Source organism: Calliphora vicina, chromosome 4, assembly GCF_958450345.1.
Source record: "Calliphora vicina chromosome 4, idCalVici1.1, whole genome shotgun sequence".
Taxonomy (NCBI): Eukaryota; Metazoa; Arthropoda; class Insecta; order Diptera; family Calliphoridae; genus Calliphora; species Calliphora vicina.
The window spans coordinates 106,677,715-106,705,588 of NC_088783.1; the positions used below are offsets into that span (position 1 = coordinate 106,677,715).

General features: G+C 30.5%; 2 protein-coding genes across 3 annotated transcripts in view; both read right to left on the reverse strand.

Moving 5' to 3' along the window:
• Positions 1-27,874, reverse strand: part of LOC135957022 (putative uncharacterized protein DDB_G0290521) — a 160,808-nt gene that overhangs the window by 109,274 nt on the left and 23,660 nt on the right. The gene's annotated exons all lie outside the window — the stretch shown is intronic.
• LOC135957023 (sex-lethal homolog) overlaps positions 4,011-27,874 on the reverse strand; it is a 176,746-nt gene continuing 152,882 nt past the window's right edge. The window contains exons 6-8 of one of the 2 annotated variants that reach the window (XM_065507678.1): positions 20,073-20,254; positions 19,650-19,855; positions 4,011-4,147 (exon numbers count right to left, since the gene is read on the reverse strand). In XM_065507678.1, coding sequence (XP_065363750.1) covers positions 4,080-4,147; positions 19,650-19,855; positions 20,073-20,254 — 456 coding nt within the window. In that variant the 3' untranslated portion in view covers positions 4,011-4,079. Of the gene's footprint in view, positions 4,148-19,559; positions 19,856-20,072; positions 20,255-27,874 lie in introns of those variants that run through there. The other variant, XM_065507679.1, reaches the window with a different exon arrangement.

Below are 27,874 nucleotides of genomic sequence, written 5' to 3' on the forward strand. Positions count from 1 at the left end.
GGGGGTTACTCTCTATTGCGATGCGAAAGAAAAACTGAATAATTGGTACCCTCTACTCCGTTTTCGCATCGCAAACAAATGTGTTTAAAATATTTTTATTTACAAGTTTTGACATTTCATTTCGCTATTGTTTATTCTGTGGTACCAGTGTTGCTTATTTTTCAACTTATTTTGGGAAAGAGTTTGCGTAGACAATACAGAGTACTAAATTGTATTCTTATCGCATTTACCTTTCGCATCGAACTTGCTTTCGCATCGCAATACAGAGTAACCCCCCAGAATAGTTTTTGGTATTGAAAATGGGCAAAATCGATTAATTAGAACCAGAGTTATGGACCAAACTGTGAGATAACTTCCAAAAAAATATTTTTTAAATTTTTTTTAAACATATAGCAGATAATACATTGAAATCTTGCACACAATATTCCTATTCTAAAATAACAATTTCGGATTTCTACTAGCACCCATACAAATATCTTTCCGGAATAGCTCTATGATATATAAATATCAGAGCTGTAAAATAATGCTTAAATATTGAATGAATCTTTGAATCATTCATGCAGTGAATTGTAATTTTTTGAATGCATTAATTTGGCCCAAAATATGGAATTTAAATTTGAATGAATTCATCATGAATTAAAAATTCTTGAATGCATTCTTTCTGCTTAAAATTTGAATGGAATTAAAATTATGGAATGCATTCATTTCACCCAAAAAAGAATTGAATTAAAATTTTAATGAATTCATTTTGTTACTGACTTTCATTCTAAGTCAGTTTTTAATTCACTTTTAAGTTCAGATCTTTAACAAAATGGTGCCCATTGCGATTCTAAGATATTTCGTAATTAAGCTATTAATTGTTTTAAAATACTTCTGAGCTACTTTTTAAATCTCCCTAGGGTTTTTCGATAAAAAAAAGAAAAACTTTTTGATTTGTCATTCTAATTAAAAAATTCAATGGAAAACTTAATTAAAATTCCATTTCTTTTAATCGCCGATGAATTCAATAAAATTTCAATTCTTTGGTTTAGTTAGTAAAAATGAATGCATTCAAGAATTTTTAATTCATAATGAATTCATTCATATTTTTTGGGCAAAATGAATACATTTAAATTTTTTTAATTCATGGAGAATTAAAAATCAAATATGAAACAATCATTTACAAAATTTGGTATTGAAAATGAGCAAAATCGGAATAAATAAATTTACTAAAATCGGTGTCACCCTTATATTGATTGCATTTAACCCTTAAATGCATGATTTTTACTTTTATTTTTATATAAAATATCAAATATTTAGTTGATTTTTATTTATTATATTTCCTTTAGCTTTAGTTTGATTTAGAATTTCGTTAGCTGAAACTTTTCATACTCCATTTGATTTTTCTGAATTAGAATCTGAATTAGTATCAAGCTTATATTCGTCTAAAATTAAGTGGAACTGGAATGTAGACAATTGGCAACAATATTCATTAATGGGTGATGCATATATTCTCGAACGTTATAGATAAAGGAGTCGAGATATCCGCGTCCTTCTGTCTGTTGAAATCAACTTTCTGAATCCCCCAAATAATTTACAAACATCATTGTTACATAAATATACCGATTTTGTTTACCTATATCTCTTTTACTATGTCAATCACCCCTATCGCGAATCTATTTTTCACATGAAATATGTTCCAGTTTCCTTTTTTTGTTCATCAAATTTGTTCACGTGAAAAAATTCCCCATATTGTGGAATTTTTCGATGGAATTTTGTAAACAATAAAAAGCTGTTACGAACAAAATCGACTATTGTGAATGAAAAGTTCATGGGAAATTTCCTGATAGCAATGTACCCTTCGAAGGAAATTTCAAAATTTCACATGTTATTGCCGATAGGGTTGAATATAGATATCAAATTAGAAGCAACGACGTATTTTTATTTTAAAGTATACTTTGGATTCGGTATGATTTAAAGATGGCGTATCTTTTGAACGCGGTTTTTGTTTTTAATAACTTATATGTCATTTTGAATGGTACATATCTGTAATTTATTCTCACTTAGTTATTTAACATTATAGTCTAAATAACATTTATTTTTTTGCTTCGAAATCGTCCAATTCTTTAATTTGAAAAAAAGTGTCGCTGAAGCACACCGATTGCTCACCAAAGCTTATGTGTTCTATCGGTTCAATCGTGCTAGAAATGGTTTGTGCGGTTCAGAAGGGGAGATTTTGACACGGAAGACAAATATCGCCCTGACCAGCCAAAAAAAGTTTGAAGACCTAGAATTGGAGTCATTATTCCATGAAGATTGTTGTCAAAATCAACAAGAGCGATTTCAAAACGTTTGCAATCAGCAGGATTCATCCAAAAGCAGAGAAGTTGGGTACCACACCAATTGAAGCTAAGAGACCTTGAAAGATGATTTTGTATATCTAAAATGCTACTTGAACGCTATAAAAGAAATCATTTTTGCACCAAATCATTACTTGCTATAAAAAGTGGATTCATTACGATAACCCGAAGCGTAAGAGACAGCATGTGAAGCCCGACCTCATCCGCCTTATAGTCCAGACCATGCCCCGTCCGACTACTATTTGTTACGATCGATGCAGAACGCTATCTATGGAATACGCTTTACTTCAGAACAGAGTATCCGATATTTTCATTATTCGTTCTTGGCGCCAAAAGATGAGCAGTTATTTTGGCTCGGAATCCATATGTTGCCAGAGAGATGGGAAAAGTTCATTGCTAAAAATTGCCAATACTTTGAATAATTTTATATTGTGCAAATGCTTCAAAATAAAAGCTAAACATTTGAAAGAATACCGCATTTTTAAATCATACACTCAATAAATTAATCAAAAGTATATTTAATTTTATATTTATTTGTAAATTAAATCCAATCTCTTAAAATTTTAAATTTATATTAGAAGTATTTCAATTCCCAGTGAAATTAAGAGGCACTCTTGCTAAAAATGTCGTGTAAGTGGCAGCCACATAATAATAAAACCTTTGACACACAATTGGTAGACGCTCCGGAACGATCCGACATGCAATCGAACTAAGATTCTAAACTCAGCGACAACTGAATAAATGGATGCCTTTTTCCCCAGACATGAACTTTTCGAACAGTTTCGAGAACTTCTCAGATTTCAAATGAAACCACAAACATTTCTAACAAACAGGCCTGTCACAAAATTTCATTCCGATAGAAAGTGGAATTAATTTCGTATTTTGCTTCTCAGATAAAGTAAAACGAAAATTTCTTTCGGAATGAAACCACTTTCAGTTTTCAAAGTGGAATTGATATTTGATTGTAATTATTTGGTTTTCTAAAATTTTTAATCAATTTCTGTACCAAAACCTTCACATTTGTTTTAATATGAAAAACGCTGTCAAATTAAAATCTGAAATACAGAATTATGAAATATTTTTGGAATTAATAAATTACGCGAAATCTGAAGAACCTAAAACGAAATCGATCGGAATAAAAACTACGGAATTGAAACCATTCCGAACAAAATGTGTGACAGGCCTGAAAGTATTAAAAAATATAAAATCAATATAAAAAAACAAACAAAAGTTTAATGTTAATATTTTTCAAATAAATTTCCAGTCTTTGTTTTTTATTAAAATCAAAATAAACCATAAAAAATATATATAATTACAAAAAGCAAAAAATAATAATTTAAGAATAATAAGAGTTTTAGCAATTAATTAAACAAACTTATAAATATAAATACTCTTATAATAATAATAATACATTAAAGAATCTATAGTACAATACTTAAACAACTAAAATATTTTGAAAATAACGCCTGCATTAACTCAAAATTTAAAAAATAATAATAATATGTAAAAGAAAAAAAATATAACATAAAAGTAATTTATTCAATTTGCTTAAACAAATTATTAATTCATCTTGTAATTAAGTTTAAATTAATTAATTTAAATTAGTTTATCGTATTTTTGTTTGTTTGTTCTTGTTTTGTTAATTGTTATTATAATTATTATTTGTTTTGTCTCTCCTAACATTATACACATTACTAAATTATTATTAAATTTAATTATTTACACTAAAGTCTGGCTGAATTATAAATAAGGATAATGATACGATTTGTTCCGATAAAAACCATCCAAAAGTCCAGAGTAGTTGTACGCTGTTAATGGGTTAATTGTTTGTTCCATTTCCAAGAATTTTGCCAGCACAGCATACAGAGAGCAAGCAGGTGAGAGCATGCAAAAGATACAAAAATTTAAAAGAATTAGTATTTGGTTTTAACAAATTTATTGTTTTTAATGATGTAATTTTAAATTTCAAAACTTAAAAAAAGAATTTTACTTTTATCCTGTTTCTTGACACTTTCTGTTGTCTTTGCACATTTGTTGAGTAGGTTTTAGTTTATTTAAATTGGATTTTAAAAAGAAATTGCAATAGATGGGATGATAAATGAAAGGGAATCCAAACAATTGCGATCACATGGAAATAGCGAAAGCTTTAATAATAGACAATCTATATATATAAAAATGAAATGGTCCATGTATGTAATGGCATCACGTGAGAACGAGCGATTTGGCTGATTTTTTTTTTATTCGATTCGAAATTTTCAGGAGATGTTTTGTAAAGAAAAAAAATTCAAAAATTCCGGGTAAAACTCGCAAATTCTTTTTTTGTGAGTCCAGTCAACTGTAATAAAAAAGCTCCCTAAAGTATGCAGTACAAATTTAGATATTTTATTTGCAAATAAATACAGGCTGGTGTGAGTGGTTTGGAGAAACTTGAAGAACTAACATTAGTAAATGCAACCGGGCGATCAACTAGTTTCATATAAAAATTTTTTATAAACTTTTCTAAATTCCCGATCTAATATTATTGATTTTGGGAATTTTGAAATTCAGGTTTTTTGCCCAGCCACTTTTGGTTGTTATCCAGATGTATAATCAAATAGTAGGTGAAAAAATGTATCGTAGGTGAAATATAGTCCGACCAATGTCTATGATTGATACCCCTACTGCGGTCATTTGTCACAATTTGCCTGACTCCCTTTCAGATGAAATAATCTGTTCTCGACTGGCCTATAGAGTGAAATTTCATAGAAGAAGATATGTCTCTGTATCAACATAAAAATTTCCAGGACACTACTTACAATATTTCAAAATATTCTAGCCAGATTTGGTATCATCTCCTTACAGGATGATGCTAATATTTCTCTCTGTTACAATAGTGCTAATCTTTAGTCATATTAAACACAATAAACTTGAAGATTTATGTTAAAGAGGATCTTCACAACAGATTGATCCACTTCTAACACAAGTGCCTGTGTATATTTTTTACAATTTTGCTCATAGGGTCCACATTTCCTTGGGCTAAATAGGCAACACATCAAGGTTTGCAAATCTGCTTTCCGTTTTCTGAACCCAGCTTTGGGATTTTAGAACATGTGGCCCAAAGTTGAAATTTTTATAAAAAAAAATCGGTCAAATTCTGAAGGTCTTAGGGGCGACATATTCGAAAAATGGGACATGTTTTTTATACCAAAATCTTCTCCGTAAAGATAACAGAAAATTGCTATATGTTCCCAAAAAAAAAATAAAATTTTTTTTTTTTTCAATTTATATATTGAAAATATGTAGTTAATTCAGTTATAGGAAATTATAACAGAATTATAAATATCACACACAAGCATGTTTTTTAAAACCTAGCCGACCGCTTTCCAAAAATATAAATCGGATGGGAAACATAAAAATGGTGGCACGTGTTTAAAAATGTGACATGTCGAAGGTACCCTATTTGATAAATATGATTGCCACAAACATATATTTGTTTACTGTAACCATATATATGGTTGATACAATCATGTGAATCGTAAATTAAACATATTATGGTTACCACAATCATGTAAATGGTTACTGTGACTATAATATTGTTAAAAATCTTGTAACACTATTTAAATGGTTACAGTAACCATGCCCAATTATATTTTTTCTCTGCGTGTATGAATTGATGCCGGCAGACCTTGAAAGGCGAATATGCATGTCTGACATTATGCTTGAACGCTATAAAAGAAAATAATTTTTACACCGAATCATTACATGCCACTATGGTTTCAAATACAGTTTTTATGGCATAAATTAAAATAATCATGTCAGAGCTTTTAATTTCAGCACATTTAATGTCCATGGCATATAAATAAATTTAAACAAAAAATAGTCAATTGGACCACGCCCACTAAATGGGAAGGTATCCAAACTGAACTCTTTTTTTATATGTAACAGAATATTATATATATTTGTTTTATTTGATTATTTTTGTTAATATTCAGATTTTTATTGATTTTTTTAAAGAACCCACTCTATTAGTACATCATATTTGTGCCCATTAGTTGTTGCTCGTTATACAATTGTAATACTGTTTTAACACTTATTTAAGAATACGTGTTTAAAGTTTCAACTTTGTAAGCCTAGCAGACCAGCAGTGTTGTCAACTGTTTTTTTTAAATATATTTTCTTGATTGCTTGGAGTATTGTCTTTAGGAAAATAAATTAATTTTTAACAATTTTTTAAATTTTTTTTTTGAATTTTTGCCAAGAAAATCGATTTGGGACCATAGTGCATGCGATGAAAAATGGATCCCAATAACAGGGAAATGAAGTACCATACGAATTGAAGGCGAGATACCTTGAAAGAAAATCATTTTTGCACTGAATCATTACTTGAGTATGTGAAGTCCGGCCAACCAGTCGAAGCTATGGCGCTAAGGTAATTTTCTGTATAAGAGGGTTTATTATGAACTGCTGTAATCTGACTAGACCATCACATGGATGCTGTACCAAACGAAACTGATTCGTTTGAAGCGAGCATTGGCTGAAAAAAGCCCAAAATACGCGGCCAGACATGAAACCGTAATATTCCAATGCTAGGCCACATGTTGCAATACCTGTTAAAACTATTTGGAATAAAGTGGAGGTGAATTCCAAAACGTCTGTATGCAATGCAACCTTAAAAAGTCGAGCGATTCTTAACGCAACCGTGTAAACTTTGATAATGTTTCATATAGCAAAATGTATGAAAAAGTAAAAACAGGCAGTATGATAAATTTTTTGTTTTTAAGTTTTAACTACGCGTTTGCTTGCTTTGTCTTGATAAAGATATGACTGCATTGCATACAGACATTTTGGAATTCACCCTGGTTGAGAAGTTTTGCCTCACCCACTTTATAGTCCAGGCCGTACCCCGTCCGACGACTATTTGTATCGATCGATGCTTCTTCATCGCTCTCTGTGGGATACAATTCACTTTGGAACAGAGTATTCGATATTGGCCTCAAATAATGAGCAATTATTTTGGGTCGGAAATCATATGTTGCCAGAAAGATGGGAAAAGGCTAACAATGGCCAATACTATGAATAAATTTATATTGTACAAATGTTTCAAAATAAAAGTAGAAACATTTTAAAAAACCCACATTTTTAAGTCATAACCCCAATAAAATTATAAAAATTCATCTTCAAGATCAAAATCGCAAAAATTTTTACAAAAACTCGTAATAATTTTTGTTTAAAGCTGCCTAAAAGTATGCTTTAGTTTATAATTTTATAGTTTATGGACCAAAACACTTAATTCCTACCTAAACTGTGTTAAGAATCATTCCTAGGATGTTCATATGCTCTAAAAAGTTGTTTACTGAGATCTTAGGTACATTTTTGTAGTTGAATGTTTCCTTGAATTTTGAACGGTTTGCTACCTATGGACCTGAACAGGGGGAAAAAAGTAAAAAAAAATAATTTTTTTTAAGTTTTTTTCGATTTTGATCTTGAAGATGAAGTTTTTTTGATTTTATATGTTCACAATTTTTGTTCTTTATGACAAGGCCTACAACTTTGCCCCAGAGAGTAAATCAAAATTCCGAACTGTTTGCAAGATATGGGCCTGAGAAAATGATCACTTTATGGCAAAAATGACACCGAGGCCCCAAATCTTCGGGGGCTCATAAAAAAAAACTGCATGACTGAGAGACACGGGTCTTTTTTTGGTCTTTTATCATGTAGTGGTGTCCGTATATGGTTATTCTTTTCGTGTTGCACTGTGTAATTTGCTGATATGCTTCTAAGTAAATAACGCCAAGGGACCTACTGTATGAATCCAAGTGGGTTGTTTCTTTTCCTGCTTTTTACTAGTCGATTGCCTGATAACCTAAGTAAAGAAATAATCAAGGACAGGAGGCTTAATGGTGTTAAGGTAGCAAAAATGGAGAACTAATGGTACTTTTTCATTCATCAAATGGTTCTTTTTTTAAATTTCTAAAATAATGAACTTAGAATAAGGACACACATGATTCTGAATGAGTTAGAATCCACAAAACAGGTACTTTTTTATCATTTTATAAGGACGTAGAAACGTGAAATTATGCATATATGATTCTGAGTGATTGAGAATCAAAAATGGTGTAATTAATGGTACTAAAATCCACAAAGGGGGATTTAATTAGAGACATGTTATCCTGCATAAGAGAATCTATCAACTAGTAGCTAACAAAACGTTAAAATGGATTATAGCAGCTCTTAATTGAAAACATTTGGTTGTCTATAGTCTAAAGTAATAACTGTATTGATATTTAGGTACAAAAATGGAGAACTAATGGTACTTTTTCGTTCTTATAATGGTACTTTTTCAAAATGTCTATAATAATGAATCTAGAATCAGGAAATTATATACACATGATCCTGAATAAAGTTAGAATCCACAATACAGGTACTTTTTTCCTAGTTATAGTACTTTTTGATTGTTTTATAACTGACCTAGAAACGTGAAAATAGGCATATATGATTCTGAGTGATTGGGAATCCAAATGGGGTAATTAATGGTACTAGAATCCACAAATATATGAGAATCGATAAGCTAGTCGCTAATAGAAGGTTAATATTGATTATAGCTGCTTTTAATTGCAAACATTTGGTTGTAATAACATTGATTTCACTACAAAACTTTCAACTTATTTTTAAAATCCAATTTATATTAAAACATTTTTTTATTTCAAATGTGCTTAGTTAATAAAATTAAAACTAAAATAATTAAATAACAAAAAAAAATAATAAAAATTGATATTTATGTTTTTTTGTTTTAATAAAAAAAAATACATCAATTTATGTACAAGTACATGCATTAAAAAAAGCTTTTTATTATGTTTCTGCCAAAAGAAGGCAAGTACAACTGGTTTACGGATATTTTTTTCCGCTCAAAAAAAAAACATATTTTTATATAGATAAAAAAAAAATATTGTGTGTGTTTTTATTTGGTATAGAGATATATATAAAAAAAATAAAAAAAAATATAGTTATGTATATAGTAAGTATATAAAAAAAAACAAAACAAAAATAATTCTCACCTCCTTTAGGGAAATATAAATTTTTAAACACTCAATTTCATTCAATTTCATAAATCATTGATGGCTGTTATTAAAAAAAAAAAATATATAAAAAAAATAAAAAAAAAAATATGTATTTACAAAGATTTTTTGAACAATATTGAGGGAAGATTCAACAACAATATATAACGGGACCGATATGGGCGGTTAATAACTTCTTTTCATTTCTTTTTTGGCTTTGAGGTGAATATAAATATCGGTTGGCGTATACTTACCACGCCCACCTTTAACGCTCTTTGAGTTGGCTAGAAGAAGAGTTAAAAAAAAACAACAAAAACAACAAAAAAAATTTGCTTCCCGTTGAGTTTAGGAATTTAAAAAGAGGATTTTCATTTCTTTCTTTTCAAATTTGGAAGAGGACCAGAGGAGGTTTTTTTTAATTTTAAACAAGTTTTGAGAAAAATTTTGTTTAGGAGATCTGAAATATTGTTTCCAGCTACCTTTATGAAGCTTAATAAAAAAAATGGTTTAAACACACACTTTCAGTAGACTGTAAAAAAAAATATTTAAAAAAAAAATTCGGTTTTTGGGTTGTTTTGTTTGTTAAAGTAACTAATATTTTATTACTAAATTTCTACAGAAACTTGTATGAATATTAATTTAAGAATTATTATTTTAGTATTATTGAATATATATTGTATTGTGTTGTAGGTTTTATACAGTGAAAGTTTTGACAAAACAAAGGAAACTTGTTAAAAGTTTTGCTTAAAATACAAAAAAAATTGTTTTGCAACAGGGAAATATAATTAGTTAGAGATTGTATTAAAAATATTGATAAAAGACTTACAAATTCAGCACGATAATGAAAAAAATTCCCCGGGAGTTTTTTCACTTTTCTCATTTTTCCTATTCAAATTCTATGTTAAAAAAACGAAAGGGGAAAAAACTCCCCGGGAATTTTTTTTCATAATTGGGCTGATTATATTTTAATTGACTTTGGAACCAAAATAAATCATGATGTAGCAAAAATTTATTGAGTTTCAATATGAGAGACTAAAATCTGGGCGGGTTATTGTTTCGAAAGAAGAACTTTTCGCAACGATTTACAAAATAGCCTCCCAGTAAAAACTGTGAATAAGTTTTCATTATATTAAGATTAGTTCATAATTTTTCAAAATTTTATATTAATTATTGTGTAAATCAACAATACATTTTGATAATATCAAGATTTTGTTTTATTATTTTTCAAGTTTCAAGTAAATTGTTGTGAAATTTAGTGCTCTAAAGAGTCACTAGAAGGCTGGCTATTAAATTTCATGAGTATTTCTAATTGTTAAATTGACTGTCGTTTTTAAATTCCTTTAAAAGCATTTAGAATCTATTTATAGTTGTTTAAAATTGAAAATCATTCACCCCTATCGGCAATAACATGTGAAATTTCTATTTCCTTCGAAGAAAAAATTGCTATCGTGATATTCCCCTGAACTTTTCATTCACAATAGTCGATTTTGTTCGTAACAGCTGTTTATTATTTAAAAAATTTCACAACATGGGGAATTTTTTCACGTAAACAAAGTTGTTGAACGAAAAATGGGAAAAGGGAACATATTTCATGTGAAATATTCACCCTATCGTGAAAAACGTGTGACTTTTATGTTCCCATGAAATATCCATTTCCCTCGAAGGGAAAATTGCTATCGAGATAATCTCATGAACTTTTCATTCACAATAGTTGATTTTGTTCGTAGCAGCTGTTTATTGTTTACAAAATTCCATCTAAAAATTTCACAACATGGGGAATTTTTTTCACGTAAACAAAGTTGCTGAAAGAAAAATTGGAAAAGCGAACACATTTCATGTAAAATATTGATTCTTTATCCAATAAATCTCTTGAAAGGGATTCATGGGATTGAACATTTCAAAAATAAGTAAGATTCAACATGAATTCATCTTGTCATTTGTAAAAAACATTTAAAACAATATTCCAGAACCGGATGAACAAGATTTTAAAGTTTAAAGTACAGAAAATCAAAAATTCCAATTGTTAAGTTCACAATCGGTTTTAAATTCCTTTAATTTCAGTTTATTTCATTTAAATTCTATTTATAGATCTTCAAAATTTAATTCCATGTTATTTATTAATCCATTACAGTATTTAAAATCTTATTTAATCCAATAAATGCTTTAAATAACATAAATCATATTGAATATATCAAAAATAAGAATGAATTTATCTTGTTCATTGTGAGGAAAACTTAAAACAAAATTCCGGCCCTACAAGAACAATATTTTAAAGTTTTAAGTACAAAACAACCTTAAATAATTTGTTTATTACAATCAAAGGTTCGAAATAATCAATTCATAATTCCAATTTCGAAATCAAATTAAATAATCACCCCTATCGTGAAAAACATGTGAAATTTATGTTCCCATAAAATATCCATTTCCCTCGAAGGGAAAATTGCTATCGTGATATTCCCCTAAACTTTTCATTCACAATAGTTGATTTTGTTCGTAACAGCTGCTTATTGTTTACAAAATTTCATCTAACAATTTCACAACATGGGGAATTTTTTTCAAGTAAACAAAGTTGAAAGAAAAATGGAAAAGCGAACACATTTCATGTGAAGTATTGATTCGCGATAGGGGTGATTATCTCTTAACAATTCCATTAATGAATTAATTCATACGCTTAATTCCCTTGTACTCCAAATGTATTGTGAATTCATTCTTTACAGAATTAGTTCCTATTTAATCATTCAAATCCACTACAAAATGGCTTTAAAAATTTATTACATCATTAAAGCTTTCTTTAATTCAAATAGTATTGAATGATTCAATTCAAATCAGTTACAAACCTTATCAATTCATTTCGTAACTGATTAAAAGCTAAACAACACAGAATGAAGAAAAAAAATAGTTCAATTCAATTTGTATTAGATTTGAATTAACAAACATTTAATCATTCAAAGGACATGAATGAATTCTATTTAATAAACGACTTGAATGAAGCTAAATAATTTGATGTTGGGAATGAATTTGTGGAATAAATGGCGGATATTTTTTTAATTCCGAATTAAGATTATAGTGAATTAAGCTCAAATTGAATTAATTAATTCTAAGCTCTGATTACAATAAAACTAACTACCCCATTGTTCTGAACGAATAGTAGACAATTTGAGGTTCTACAAATTGCACGATTTTGTACATTGAAACAGATTTATTTACTCGATATTAAATCGTGTCAAACATGTGGATTCGATTTATAGAACACTAAAATATTTGAATTCGTTTTAAAACGTTAAGATTAATAGTGTTTTATATCTAAACCCCTTAAATAGTCTGTTTCATACAATAAAACTAATAATTTTATTAAAATTCAACTTCTGTTGCCCATTTTAGGCAGTCAAATCAATATTTATTTTAACCAGAAGAACAAAATTACAAAATTTGAAGTGTTAAAACTATGCCGGGTCTAAATAAACAATATTTTAAAGTTTTCCATATAAAAATCTTTAATTCATCTGTTTCCTACAATAAAACAAATCGTTTTACTAAAAATTTAACTTCTTCGAACAATAACTTTTAACCAAAAAAACATTAAAATAATATTCTGAGACCAGAAGAACAAGATTTGAAAGCTTTAAGTATAAAACTGTTTCTTGCAATAAAATTAATAGTTTTATTAAAAAAATACTACTGCAGCACATTTTTGGTTTCGAACAATGTTTTTTTTTACCAGAAGGAGATTTTAAAGTTTTAAGTATTGAAAATATTCCGGCACCAGAACATGATTTTAAAGTTTTAAATGTAAAAAAACCCTTAAAACTATTAATTTAATTAAAACCGAACTTCTGTGGCCGATAATGAGAACAATATATTTTTACCAGCAGAATAAGATTTGAAAAATTTAAGTTTTAAAACTCTATCGGTTCCAGAAGAACAATATGTTAAAGTTTAAATCCTTAAATAAGTTAATTATTAAAATAAAACTATTAATTTCATTGAAATTCAATATTATAGTCATTCGAATGAATAAATGTTTGTACTTTTTTTACAATTATTAAAAAATATCAATAAATTCCTACAATAGCAATCATCTTCATTTAATATTTTCTTAACAAATCCTTTTAAAACCTTTTCAAATAAATTTTTAATTTGTTATACCCTTCAGCTTCGTGAGAAGGGTATATATAAGTTTGTCATTCCGTTTGTAATTTCTACATTTTTCATTTCCGACCCTATAAAGTATATATATTCTGGATCCTTATAGATAGCGGAGTCGATTAAGCCATGTCCATCTGTCTGTCTGTCTGTCCGTCTGTCTGTCTGTTGAAATCAGTTTTCTGAAGACCCCAGATATCTTCGGGATCCAAATCTTCAATAATTCTGTCAGACATGCTTTCGAGAATTTTGCTATTTAAAATCAGCAAAATCGGTCCACAAATGGCTGAGATATGAGGAAAAAACCAAGACAACCTCGATTTTTGACCAATTTTTTACCTATATCTGGATTACTAAGACATTAATATAGACAATATGGATATCTAATGATAGATATTTCAAAGACATTTGCAACGACGTATATAAGACCATATTAAGTTGGACCTACAATGGGTCAAAATCGGGAAAAAAAATTTTTAACCCGAATTTTTTTTTTTCAAAAAAAAAAAATTTAAAAAACCAAAAAAAAATTTTTAAAATTTAAAAAAAAAAATTTTAAATTTAAAAAAAAAAAAAATTTTATTTAAAAAAAAAAATTTAAAATAAATTTTTTTCCAAAAAATGAAAAAAAACAACTAAAAAAAATTAAATTTTGTTTACCTAAAAATATTTAAAATTTTGAAGTATAATTTGGTGAAGGGTATATAAGATTCGGCACAGCCGAATATAGCACTCTTACTTGTTTTTTTTTAAATTTTCTTTATCCAATCTCCTTTGTATTGTCAATTACACTGTATACCTACAGATATATAAATATTGTTCTTTTTATATGTTTAATATATGTTATGTATGTAAATCAAGACCTAAAGTTTTTATATAAATCTAAATATTTGTTTAATATAGAAATAAAGTCAATTTATAAAAAGAATTCATGCATCAATTTCTTAACCTCCAAATGGTTTTTTGCTTTCCTTTGAATTCTCTTTACAAAACTTTATTATTTTGTGTTAAATATTATTTTAAATGTTTCAAGACTTTAATTAAATATGTTTAATGTTTCTTTTTCTTTCATACATATATTTTGTATTTGTGTTAAATATTTCAAAAATCTTTAATTTAACTATTTTATTTAATGAATTCCAAAACTGTTTTAGATAAATGTTAATTTTATTAGTATTAAAATGTGTTTATAGATAAATTCAGATGTATTTTTTAGAGGGTAGAAAATGTTTCAGGGAGATTTTGTGTTAAATTCAGAAGAGTTTTTTTCAAAGGGGATGAATATGGTTAATATGTTCTCAGTATTTGCTTAAACAAGTAAATAAAATCGTGTTGAATCGATTTCAGTTGTTATAAAAAAAATAAACAAGTTTTGCAAAAAATATGGTTTAAGTTCTGCTGTTTAATGGAACCAGAATATGACCCATTTTTCTTAAAGGGGCAAGCTGGCTGCTTTTATAATTTAACCTATCTATAGCTTTCATTCCCGGGAAATAATAAAAATAATCAGGTATTCCGAAGAAAAAAAAAACAGTTTTCGAAAAATGTTTCTCAATTTGGAAGCCATCGACCACAACTCCTTTCCGTTTTAGTTTCTAATTTTGTGGTTCGCAGTTGAAAATGTTAATTATTCTTAACATTCAATCAAAAGAGTCAAAAGCAGTGAAGATCGCTTTTGAATGTGATAATCAATTACTTTTTGTGGAATAGAGATATAGTAAATATCACTCGGAAAGGTAGTCTGTTAGATCATCTCTACAAATATAGTGGCAACTTCTTACCAATGCTGTTAATCGAGAATATAGTTGGAGACCTATTAAATGACACTTGGAAAGTTCGTCACTGCAGCCAGCCAACACAATGACAATCATTGAAAAACTAATTTAATTTTTCATTTGATATGAAATGAAAAAGCTATTATTTTCAAATTCTATCAATGCATTTTCAAAGTTTGAGAATAATTGACATCTAACTTCCGTGTTCACTGTTTATATTCTACAAGAAATTATTAGAACTTCAGCGTACGAAGTCAAGTTACTTTTGTTATGATTAATAGGTATTTATATGTCTTCTATATTCGGGGGAAGAGATCTGGGATCTGAGATCTTTAATAACAAATCGAAATCTGGAGAATAGAGTGTCCAAAATGCTTTAGACATATATTGTAAAAAGTTAATGAGAGCTACGTCGAGAATGTTCTCAGTATTTGCTTGTCCAAAACTTTCAACTCTTCTTCAACGACACAAAAGTATGACGTCCAGATTAACTAAGGAATTGAGACCATTCTAGATGCCTTTCGATCATGCCAGACAACATTGGCTACTGTATAATTAAAGCTTTTTCTTATAAACAATTATAGATCTTCAGCTGACTATTTACGATTTTTTCTCTGAATGAACCAAAATCTGATGCAAAATTAGATGGAGACTCCCACATTCTTTGCCTCGTTATGGATGCACTATTGACCTGAGAATCTAAAAGTTCAAATAAGTGACTTTGAACTATGAATGTAAGCTGGTTGCCTATCAATATGATGGCCAGCAAGTGACTTTGAATTCGACAATTAGATTCAAAGTTATGTTATGGAATCCGAACTATTCTATATGTCTTTTGGTTATTCCTGATAATATCGGCTATAGTACTCCTAGATCTGTCTTCATTTTCAGCCGACTGTGTTATGTGATATCTCTATTTAGAAGAGCACACCTGATATCTTTACGAACGAATCGCAATCTGATGGGAAAGTAGGCGGAGACTGACATATTCCTCGGTACAACCTAACCTTGTTTGTTCAATTCATCAAAATATCAAAATTAAATAAATTTAAAAATAAGACAGTGGAAATCTAAGACCGTTTTTATGTGTTTAAAATACACAAATAATTGGAAAACGAACCAAAAACTGTTTTGGCGATATTAAAGACGAATGAAGCCTGGTTAATCATATGTGTAACGTAATGTTTCCTTAACGGAACTGAAGCTATGATAGATTTTGTTTTTATAAAAATCATATTATACGTTTTTCATGTTCTTTAAACGAACTAATTTTATGAAGTAAACGGTACAGTTAGATTATATCGGCTAACCCAGCCTTGACAGTGATAAATCAGATCTGGGGGGATAAACTAGGTAAAACTCAATTGATAGATAAGTCAGACATAACATTGGTGAAAACCCGTTTATCCACAGATTGAAGATTGATGGATTAACATATAAATTCGGAATATGTTCTCTGTAATTCTCTGTCTCCCTTTTAGGAAAACTGTTGTGTAAGCTATCTATATGATGATACTGTTTTGTTCTTAAATATGTAATGTAATGTTTTCTCAGACAATTAAGAGGTTGGAAAAGCTGTTCCGGACTTCGTCTTATTCTCCAGAAAACTATGATGGTTCTATGTATAAAGAAAAAAAGAATTCCGAACTTCCTGGGTTATTAAACTTGGGTAAACTCGATGTCAAAAGAAGCGAAGTTTTTAGGTGTGATTTTTTATTATAAAATGGACAGACTCCTGAATCTGCTGGAAAGTGTTAGAGTCGTATGCGGCAATGGCAACCTGTCAGGTATTAATTGATGAAACGTGGGTACTTAAACAACAACAAAAATGTTGGATTGAAACACTTGTACAATGAACGATAATGGACGAATGTACGCACCTATTCATTATTCGATTCAATGTGTGGAAATCGTACTCTATATGGAAATACTGTTTTGTTCCTAGTCATGTATGAATTATTCGAAAATATAGTACAAGATGAAAATTCTAGTACTGAAATCTACATGAAAAAGTATCCCTTATAAAATTTTCAATTAAAATCAGGGATACTAGTCTATAAATCCAGGTCTTCTTCCGAGAGTTAGAAACCTCCACAGCATTGATCGGCTCTAAAAGATAATGCCGGATTTTAAAATCTTATTGTGTGTTTGCAATGGAAGAAAATCTGTGTCGCATTTTGTAATCTACCCAGCAGTTAACCAAGTAGTCAATGAATCCCATATAGACAGTAATTGCCACAAATTTCTGTCCACTTGGCTGACTCCAATTTATATATTTTGGGTCATTTGACACCTATGTGCTCTTTTTAGTGCAGAGATAAGTCATTTGGTTGCTTTATACATCCCAGGTAATCTAGAGAGAAGTCAATTTTTATTTTATTTTTTACTGCACTTTAAAAAGTTATCCACCAGAAGTAATCTATTGGAGAACTGTCGGAGGAAGGTTTGTTTACAAACAATCGGTTATTGGACTGTCTATCCCCCAGTAACACGAAGTCTGGTTATGTGTTAACGAATAGTTATACTGACAGTTTTCATACAAAAATAATTTTAACCGACAGTATAACTTCTAGTTAACGCATAACCAGGCTTCGTGTTAATGGGGGTATGAGATATATTTTTAACTGGTCAATTAGCATCCGTACATGTTAAAAGAACTAGTTGTTCAGCTGATCAAGTAACCAGTTAGGTAACTAACTCTATGTAACCGGTATGGACTAATTGCCACCCTAATGATAGGTAAATCAATAGTTCGGGACGGTATTCTAAAACTGCTGGGTATTGTACGTGTACAATAACAGGGTCGTAAAACTGATGGACGAATTTTGAATGTTCTGAAATCTTCTTAATTCTAGGACGAATAGCTTAAATAATATGTATGAATATACTTATAGGTCTTGGTATGGACTGTAAATTCTGGAGAACCGCATTGTTTAGCAAGCTAATGGTATTGTCTCCAATTAATTTTCTATACATAATGCTCAAATGAACCAGTAATCAGTCATAACGCCCGCTAGGCTACGATCAATAAGAAACTATAGATCTCGTCTCATAATTATTTTAAAGACAGAATACCACTTAAGAACTCTAACGAAACATTAACCGTTTCCAACTCCCTTTAAAGGTTATGTTTATATAAATTTAATTTTCATTAACCGCTACCAACTCTCTTTTAGGGTTATGTTTATATAAATTTAATTTTCTCGTTTCTTATTTCTGTAATATATTTCTTTTGTTTGAACATTTAAATTTGTTATTAACTTTATTTTAAGTGAGGATTATATGTTATTTAAAATATATTGATTATATTATAAGGGATTTATTAGGATTTCTATGATATTTGTTTTAAGGATCAAAATGTATTTCTTTCATTTTTTTTAAACTTAAATATTAACGTTTTCTATATTCATATGTTATCGTGTGTGAGGGGGGTTTCTTAAAATTAGTAGATACATATACAATATTAGTAATTTTAAAATGTTAATTGAATTTTTGTTGTGTTTAAAAAACATTATTTTTGTTATAATATTTGTGATAAATATTTGTTTCTTATATAAATAGAGGAAACAAGTTTTGAAAAGGGGCATAAATTGAAAGATAAATAATTTGTCAAGGTTATACGTGATATTTTAAAGAAAGAAACCACAAATAGGGGTATGAAATTCTTTTTAAATCTAATCATTAAATTATTTTTAAATCTAACAATGAATTGCTAAAGCCGAGCTATAATTTGGAAACTATAACGAGAAACAATTCAAACAGAAAATTATTCGAATTGCTGTAAATTATGTAAAATAAATTGAAAAGGCAAAAGGCCTTTAGTTTTGTACCTATAATTTCGAAAACAAGCTGCCCATAATAAAAACTGTTTAATTATAAAGATTAACAAACATTTTTCAAAATACTTGTTCATTCATTTGAGTTAAAAATCTCCCTTTTCAAAACTTGTTTTCAATTATGTTCTCTTAGCTTAAATCTATCTATAATTCTAATAAAAACTGTCCTTTAAGAGGTCACAGTTGAGAAGACCAATGAAATAATAATAAAACCATATTTTTTTTATAAAGTTTTTAATATTTCTGCTTGTTTTAATTAATTATTGTAAGATGTACTCAGAAGATGATGAAGAAAAAAAATTTGTCATTCATTTAAGAAATTTGTGTAGCATTTCTTTTTTATAAATTGTTATATTAAGAATAATATAAATATTTCAACTCTTTTCATAGAGCATCAAAAAAAAAAAAAAAAAATGAAAATAAAAAAAGATATTTGTTCTTTTTTGTTTGTGGATGTTTAAATGAATTTCTGTGGATTATGATAGGGATGTGATTTTTGATTACGATTTTTATTGTGTCTACCTCTATGCACCATGTTATTGTAGCCAGGTCCAGCCGCAGGTATAGGAGCAGCAGGTGGACCCATGCCCAATTGATTCATAAAATGATTAGCTTTCATTTTGCCATGCTCCTCGGCCAAGCGTACGGTTAAAGGTTGTGAGGCACCTTCAGGTATAACATTGTTTAAAGCTGAGATGGCTTCTTGGGCTTCTTCGCGTTTGTTGAATCTAGTTAAAAGAAAGAAATTATTAAGAATTGTTTAAAACTAGCAATAAATACACAGATGGAAATTTCAAGAAGTTGCTGTCACGATTTATAGCTTTGGGACCCAAATTTAAGTCTAGTTGACAATGTTTAAGAATCACGGAGGTTTTTATTAAAAAAACTTCCCCCGGGGGACCTAAAATTTCCATCTGCATATTTAAATATTATGAAATTACTTACCTTACAAATGCTACACCTCTTGGTTTACCAGTTAATTTATCTCTGAGTATATTCTTTTGTACAATATTGCCATATTTACCAAAGATTTTTTCCAATTCGTCATCGGTGATTGTACGCGGTAAATTGGTAACATATAAATTGGTATCCTTGATTGATTCACCACCAGGTCGGGCATATGAAACCTATAATAAATAGCAGAAATTGCAAATGAAATAGAGATTTTAATAAAATTTTTTAAGACAAATTTCCGTTTCCTTTTTTTCAATATATCCCAAATATTTTCAATAAAATCAGGAAATTGTAACAGAGGCTACAACTCAAAGGGTTGCAATTACACCAACCTTGTGAATTTTGGTATTAAATTAAATTATCCTGGATCTTGATAGATTTGTAGTGGCCTGCAGATAGACCTTTTTGAATATAAGCCATTGAGGGCTGATGATGTTAGTTAATGGCAAATTCTTGTGGACCACCAGTTGTGTTTTTTGGTGATAATCATCAATAAGTGGAGATGGTTGTATTCACAAGGAGAAGGTTACCGAACTTCAGGATCTCCAAACTTGGTTGAAAATCTCAATCTTGGCTAAAGATGTTGTGATTTTCGATTGTATATATACAAAGGACTCCTAATCTGAAGGAAAGAGGAGGTGCAAGCGCCAGGAAAACCGAATACCGAAATTCAGGATCTCTAAGCATGGGGGAAATCTCAATCTTGACAAAAGATGTTGTGATTTTCGATTGTAAATATACAATGGACTCTTAATCTGAAGGAAAGAGGAAGGGTAAGCTCCAGGACAAGGATACCGAAATTCAGGATCTCTAAACTTGGGGGAAAATCTCAATATTGACAAAAGAATTTTTGATTTTCGATTGTAAATATACAATGGACTCTTAATCAGAAGGAAAGATAAATGTGTATGTGGTAATGCATTCGTGTCAGTTATTTTTAGGTAAAATTTTGGGACTTAAGCCACTAACTAATTTATTGGATATCTATAGTCTTTTGTATGTTGACGATAGTGGACGTACGCACTCCTGCTTTGAAGTCTACAGATTCAAAAACATAATTCAGATTGAAGGATTTACCGATCGATTAAAAAAAAGAAAATGAGCTAGAAGTGAAATTTTTATTTAAGACCATTGGGGATTTGATATAGTTCTAGACTTAGAAACTAATGCAATATTTTCGAAGCGGAAATATTTGCAGCTAGACCATGATCTGTGTGGCCGATATAGGCAACTCATATCACCATATTTATAGATAGTCGGGCTGCTATTAAGGCTATTAGTCAGCCGTTGTCGCAGAGAGCTACAAGTTTCTAACGGAAAAAACGTAGTGAAACCGCCAATTCACAATAATATTGATGGTAATGAAGCTGTGGATGAATTAGCACGGGCCGGAGAGGATCTTGATACAGACATCGAATATAAGGATGGATTAGTTTACAAGGCGATCATGAATAAATTCAGACTCAATGCTGACACATTAAAGATTAATTCTCCAAGATGTATAGAAACGAAATCAGTTTGGGAATCTATGGGCAACAGGAGTAAATCTGAATTGGCAATTTGATTTAGCTATTATTGCAAGACATAATGATTTTTAAATATTTCCTAATGAAGATTAATTTTAAACTGGTTACCAGTTGACTTGATGGTGATACAAATGGTTCTCAACTCTGCTGTGAGACTGAATGCTGGTTGCACGTGGTCTGCTGGATATTTGACTACTATGGGAACATCCATGGTGGCGAGGATCCCACGACTTCTTTAGAAGTTGTCAGAATGAGGAAGAGTGCCGGACAGTTACACTTCTGTAACTGTCCGGCACTGGGTGATCTACGTGCCAGGCTTTTAGGTGAGCGATTCTTTAGTACCTTTTCCGGGTTATCTGTGAAGGAATTGAGGTGCATAGACACCTTTATCAGGGAAAGCGGATGGTTGATAAGAACGGACATGCAAATTGTACCTCTTAGGGACCCAACAACCATCCCATGATGGTCTGCGTTATTCGAATTCTTTGAATTCTCAACTCCTCTCCTCCTTCTTTTCTTTTTTTATCTACAGTCTACTCTTGCAAATTTCACTATAACTCAATCTATATATATCCCTTTTCTTTCTTTCTGTTTTAATTTTTCTTCTTCAGGTATCACAAAGGGAACGATTATTGGACCCAAGTGAGCTGTACGAGACGAAGGTTTTGGACGGCTGCCTGAATATCATACCATACCATGGGCACATCCTTAGTAATGTCGATTATTGCATCGTAAAACCATTTTTTGATATGCAATTCCATATAATATTTTCAAATAGGGATATATGGCTGTGAGGACTCTACCCCCTAATGATGTCATAAGGGTATATACTGACGGTTCCAGGATCGGTAGAGGTTTCTATATCGAGAACTATGGAATAAAATCCTACTTCATCCTAAGACATCTGCACTGCTCTCTCTTCAGGCGGATATTATAGCCATAAAACGTGAATAAATCACCATGAAAACATGTGAAATTTATATTCCCATGAAATATCCATTTCCCTTGAAGGGAAAATTGCTATCGTGATATTCCCCTAAAGTTTTCATTCACAATAGTTGATTTTGTTCATAACAGCTGTTTATTGTTTACAAAATTCCATCTAAAAATTTCACAACATGGTGAATTTTTTCACGTGAACAAAGTGTATGAACGAAAAATGGGAAAAGGGAACATATTTCATGTGAAATATTGATTCGCTATAGGGGTACATGTCTGTGGTATTATCGAATATCTGGAGGTAACCATTTATTTACTAGCAGCATATGGCGGGTGTCTTCACGACATCTAGGTTAACCGAGGATTGCCGGGTATCCCTAAATGAGATAGCGTGACATTCTAGTATAAAGCTTATATGGTTGCCTGGACACCATGATTGAATTGTATAGCAGACGAATTTGATAGAAGCAGAATGATGATGGTGAGGCAATTGATCCCTTTTCAGGTATTTCCCTTGCACAGCACAAAACAGGTGGACTAATGAATCCACCTGTGTTATCGCGAATTCGACGTGGCCCGCAAGACGAATCTTTTATTACAGAACACTGCATAATTGGAGCACATGCCTCTTCTTCGTTTCCACAGCTTCTGCACATACTGCAGAAGCTGACTTCAAAACTCTTCAAACTCGTGTTTAGAAGAGTTATTTAGATGAGTTACAGAATCTAGTTGCTTAACCTCGGAAACAACGAATATCGAATAAGTATCCAGCTGTTTACTTCTCGGGTATCATAATAGGATGAGTTTTGAATGGTCTTAAGTGATCTGCTTGATGATATTTGCAGATGGTATGATGATGAAGAATAGGACACCTTCACTTGCAGCTGGTGCCCAGCATTATCACGTAATCGGCTTAAAAGTTTTTGCACTTTTCTCTTTCAGGGAGTTACATAAATATCTTGGTAATATAAATATTAGATTGAGTTTATTCGGCCGTTGCACAGTGGCGCCCGTAGAACAAGTGAGATTGCAAAAATCAAAAATTACATGTGCCCCTAAAAAATATTGAATAAACCTATTTTACAGTAAATTGTCCAACAATCAGATTTTTGGTTCAGAAGATATAGCCCTTCAAAGTTGACTGACCATTTTTAGGTAATTTGGTCCACTTTCAGATACAATATGTCGAAAACTATGTAGCGGTTCGTCATTATTTTTGATTTCATTGATAGATATATTTATTAAGAAAGGAATAAACAAACATTGTACTGTATGCTTTGTTTTTGTCCAGGTAAATCGATAATTACCAACTATCCAATTTGATGGAAAATAAAAAAAACTATCAATATCTATATTTGCCACATTTTCAAAATAGGTTCTTTGATTATTCCTTTACCTAATGCAAAAAATTCCAGCTGACCGTTCTTGATCCATTTTTTGCTAGAGATAAAATTTTGAAAAAAGACATGGCTCCAAAAGTGACATATAACCGTGAAAAAACAACCAAGAAAAAAATTTTTTTTTTATCTTTTCTGAAATAATTTTAAATCATAAAAGCATAAATTTAAAAAGAAACATAAAAATCAAAAATTTTTAAAAAATATTTTTTTTACTTCCCATAAAATTGATTTTTCCACAAATTTCCACTTTGCGAATCCATAAGTAGGCACCTGAAAGGCGTAGAACCACTCTCCAACACTCATTTCATAGGCTGGACAATTATCTATCATATTCCTTTTAAATTTTTTGATTATCTCATTTTGTTCAAACGTTATGATTTTTGCAAGGAAAAAACTTAAAGCGCAGAGAGCCTGTACAAGATCTTAACGAACCAGGACAAAATAATATTGGAAGTCCTGAACAAGCGAATCTTAATGCAAACCTCTATTGTGAGTCATTCAGGTCTCGACTTTGTATACAAAATGCTACAGAATAAATTGAGACACGATGCAGACACATTGTGTAATAATTCTCATAAATATTTTATAGACAATTTTACATAAAATGTTAATTTTTAATAGTTTTTTGTAAATATTTTAAAAATTCTGAGTTCAGTTTCTAACTGTCATCCCCCAATTTGTTGTTATTATCTTAAACATTCTTCTCTATTGGAAAATCGTCTGTCTAATGTACTATTTTCCTTATTTTCACTTTTCTTGCACGTTTTTTTTTCGAAAAAAAAAATCTTTCAAATTCATTGCACGTCTTTGATGTTTAAATGTTCACGTAGCTTCACTCTAACACTGAACTATGTGATACATCAGGTGAAATGTGTAGCCAATTGGCTGCCATTAAGCGTGACAATTTAAGTAATTAGTAGTTCACTCTACTCTACTCCACACTACACTTCAGTTTAGTTACGTTGTTAAAGCTTAAAAAAATAAACACAAGCTAAAAGTTAAAGGGAAAGCAAACTACTGCTAGTTACACTAAATGTTTTGCTGGAACACCCACAATTTTATTTATATGAAGAAAAGTGATTAAAGTAGCTATTCCCGGGTTTTTTTTTTTGTTGCTCCATGGAACAGCAGACTAATAAGTATGTAGTTGTTTGTTGTAGAAGAAAGATTAATTAGTTTTGCTTTTCCACCATACAAACAATCACACACGAGTGGACGTGGACAGGGACGCCATAACAATTTTTGAAGGATGACAAATAACAAAAGTAGTAGTTACAGTGTTGCACAATGGGGGTTGAGGAAAATGTGTGTATAATTGAATAAACGTTGAATTAAATGATTGATGAAGGTGAAAATGTGTAAGCGAAAGTTTTTTTTTTTGGGTAAATGTTTTGTTTTGGCAAGACAAACAGAAAACACAGAATCATATAGAAGCAGAAATATTTAATTTGATTGGTAGTAAAGGAAAAATTGGTCAGGAAGGTGTAAAAGTGAATGAAATTTAAGAAAAAAAGGTCTGCTTAAAAGCATTTTAAACCCACATATTAACGTATCCAACTGATTGAAAACCACTGAACATACCCTAGACATTTTAAAGGAATTTTGACAAATGATTTATGTTATGAAATTTATTAGATTTAAAAGCCCTAATGATAAAATGGTGTATGTAAAAGGTCAATATTGAATTTACTTTTTTATTACTTAGGAATTTCATTTTCTCAGACACATATCTTTTAAATAGTTCGGAATTTTGATTAACTCTCTGTGGCAGAGTTGTAGCCCTTGTCATAAAGAACAACAATTGTGAACATATAAAATCAAAAAAACTTCATCTTCAAGATCAAAATCGCAAAAAACTTCGAAATAAATTTAGAATTACATTTTTTTAAAGCTGCCTAAAAGTATGCTTTAGTTTATAATAATTTAATAGTTTAATTCCTTTAGTTACCTAAACGGTATTAAGAATCATTCCTAGGAAGTTCATATGTTCTAGAAAGTTGTTTATTGAGATCTTAGGTACATTTTTGTTGTTGATTGTTTCCTTGAATTTTGAACAGTTTACTACCTATGGACCTGAACAGGGGAAAACTGTAAAAAAAAATCGATTTTTTAAGTTTTTTACGTTTTTGATCTTGAAGATGAAGTTTTTTGATTTTATATGTTCACAATTGTCGTTCTTTATGAGAAGGGCTATAACTTTTCCTCAGAGAGTAAATCAAAATTTCGAACTGTTTGCAAGATATGAGCCTGAGAAAATGATAACTTTTTTTTTTGCAAAAATTACATCTTTGGGGGCCCCTAAAAAAAAGTGCACGACTTTGGGCAAAACTGGAAGACACGGGTCTTTTTTTGTTGGTCTTTTATCACACAGTGGTGTCCGTATATGGTTATATTTCCATGTGTAAAAAAATTACACACAGTGTAATGGAAACTAGTTTTCTTAAATATGAGAATTAATGACCGCGTCCGTAATACAATATATATTTATGCGGAATAAAGAACAAATTGAATATTTGATAATGGTGGATTTGAAGGACTAAAGTATGAAAAGCATTGATCGTCGTTAAGCTTAAAAAGACTGCAGGCAAAATGTCATTACTGATCGAAATAAGTTTAGAGAAAGTGTTCCCAAATATGTGAAGAATTACAATCCGATGTAATTTCTTAACACAAAAACAGACTTTGTTACAGTAAGATAGATAAATAGATAGATTTGAAGGAGTGTGTACTATAAGAAATATACTTCGAATCGAAAGTCCATAGGATACATTTTGATACAATTTAGAAATAGAAAAAGGCGTGAACTAGTAGATGTGAAGAGAAGAAATGAATTGAAAAGAAATAAAGTGAAACTCCAATCTAAAAAGGACAGGAAATAAGTATAGACTGGGATCCTCAGAGACCTGTTACCTAAAATTCCTCTGATAAAGCCTAATAGATTGACTGATACCCTGTTATCTAGGACAGTTATGAAGAATATGTTCTACTGTATCTAGTTCCTCAATATCCACGCACATTCCAGAAAGGCTCCAATTGAGCAATGACCGGTTATCACTCCTATTAAAAAACTGAGACTTTTCCTATCCAACCCAATTAATATTCTGGTTGCCTTTGCATCCAACTTTGACCAAATAGCCTTGCACACCCTGCAATTCATCTGCTACACCAGGATGGATTCGTAGTCCCGGAATCTTTTGAAGACCATACTATAGGAGGTTTAACTTCCCTGTCTGGTCATCTGCTATCTCATTTCCCTGTATGTTACAGTGCACTTGTAACCAACACAACCTGATTGCGTACAGTTCCATTAACGCTTCTAGAGCCCTCTTACAGTTCAACACTATGATCGAGTGTACTATATGACATTTCTAAGCCCTCACTGCTGCTTGAAAATCTTCATAAATTTTCACTACAGACCTCTCTGTGACTTGAGGCCTTATCAAGTCTGTGGCTTTCCACATCGCTGGGATCTTCGCCTTGAAGACGCTGCATTCGTCTGGAAGTCTGTATGACAATTTGATGTCTTATTCTACTACATAAACATCCGCCTCGGTGACAGATTCCATCTTGGAACCATCAGTGAAAACTATATCCCCTTGACACAGCTAATCAGATCCAATCCACTCATCCCTACTTGGAAAAACAATTAGGGGTGAAATTCCGAACTCTAAGTAGGTTCGAAATCCCACTAGGTATGCTAACCTGATGAATTAGATCTACCTTGTACAATATTTTCGTGTGACCTACCCGCTTACGTCTTACCAGAGAAGACTCAAAGAGTCTAAGCAAGTTCCTAGCCCCCACAATTCCCACATAATCAGTAAGATATCCATTCAAACATCTCAGAGATATATTTTTAAATCTTAAATAAAAATCAGCAAAAGCTGCAATAAGTAAAAGAGCCAACAAAATAAAATACTCGTTATTA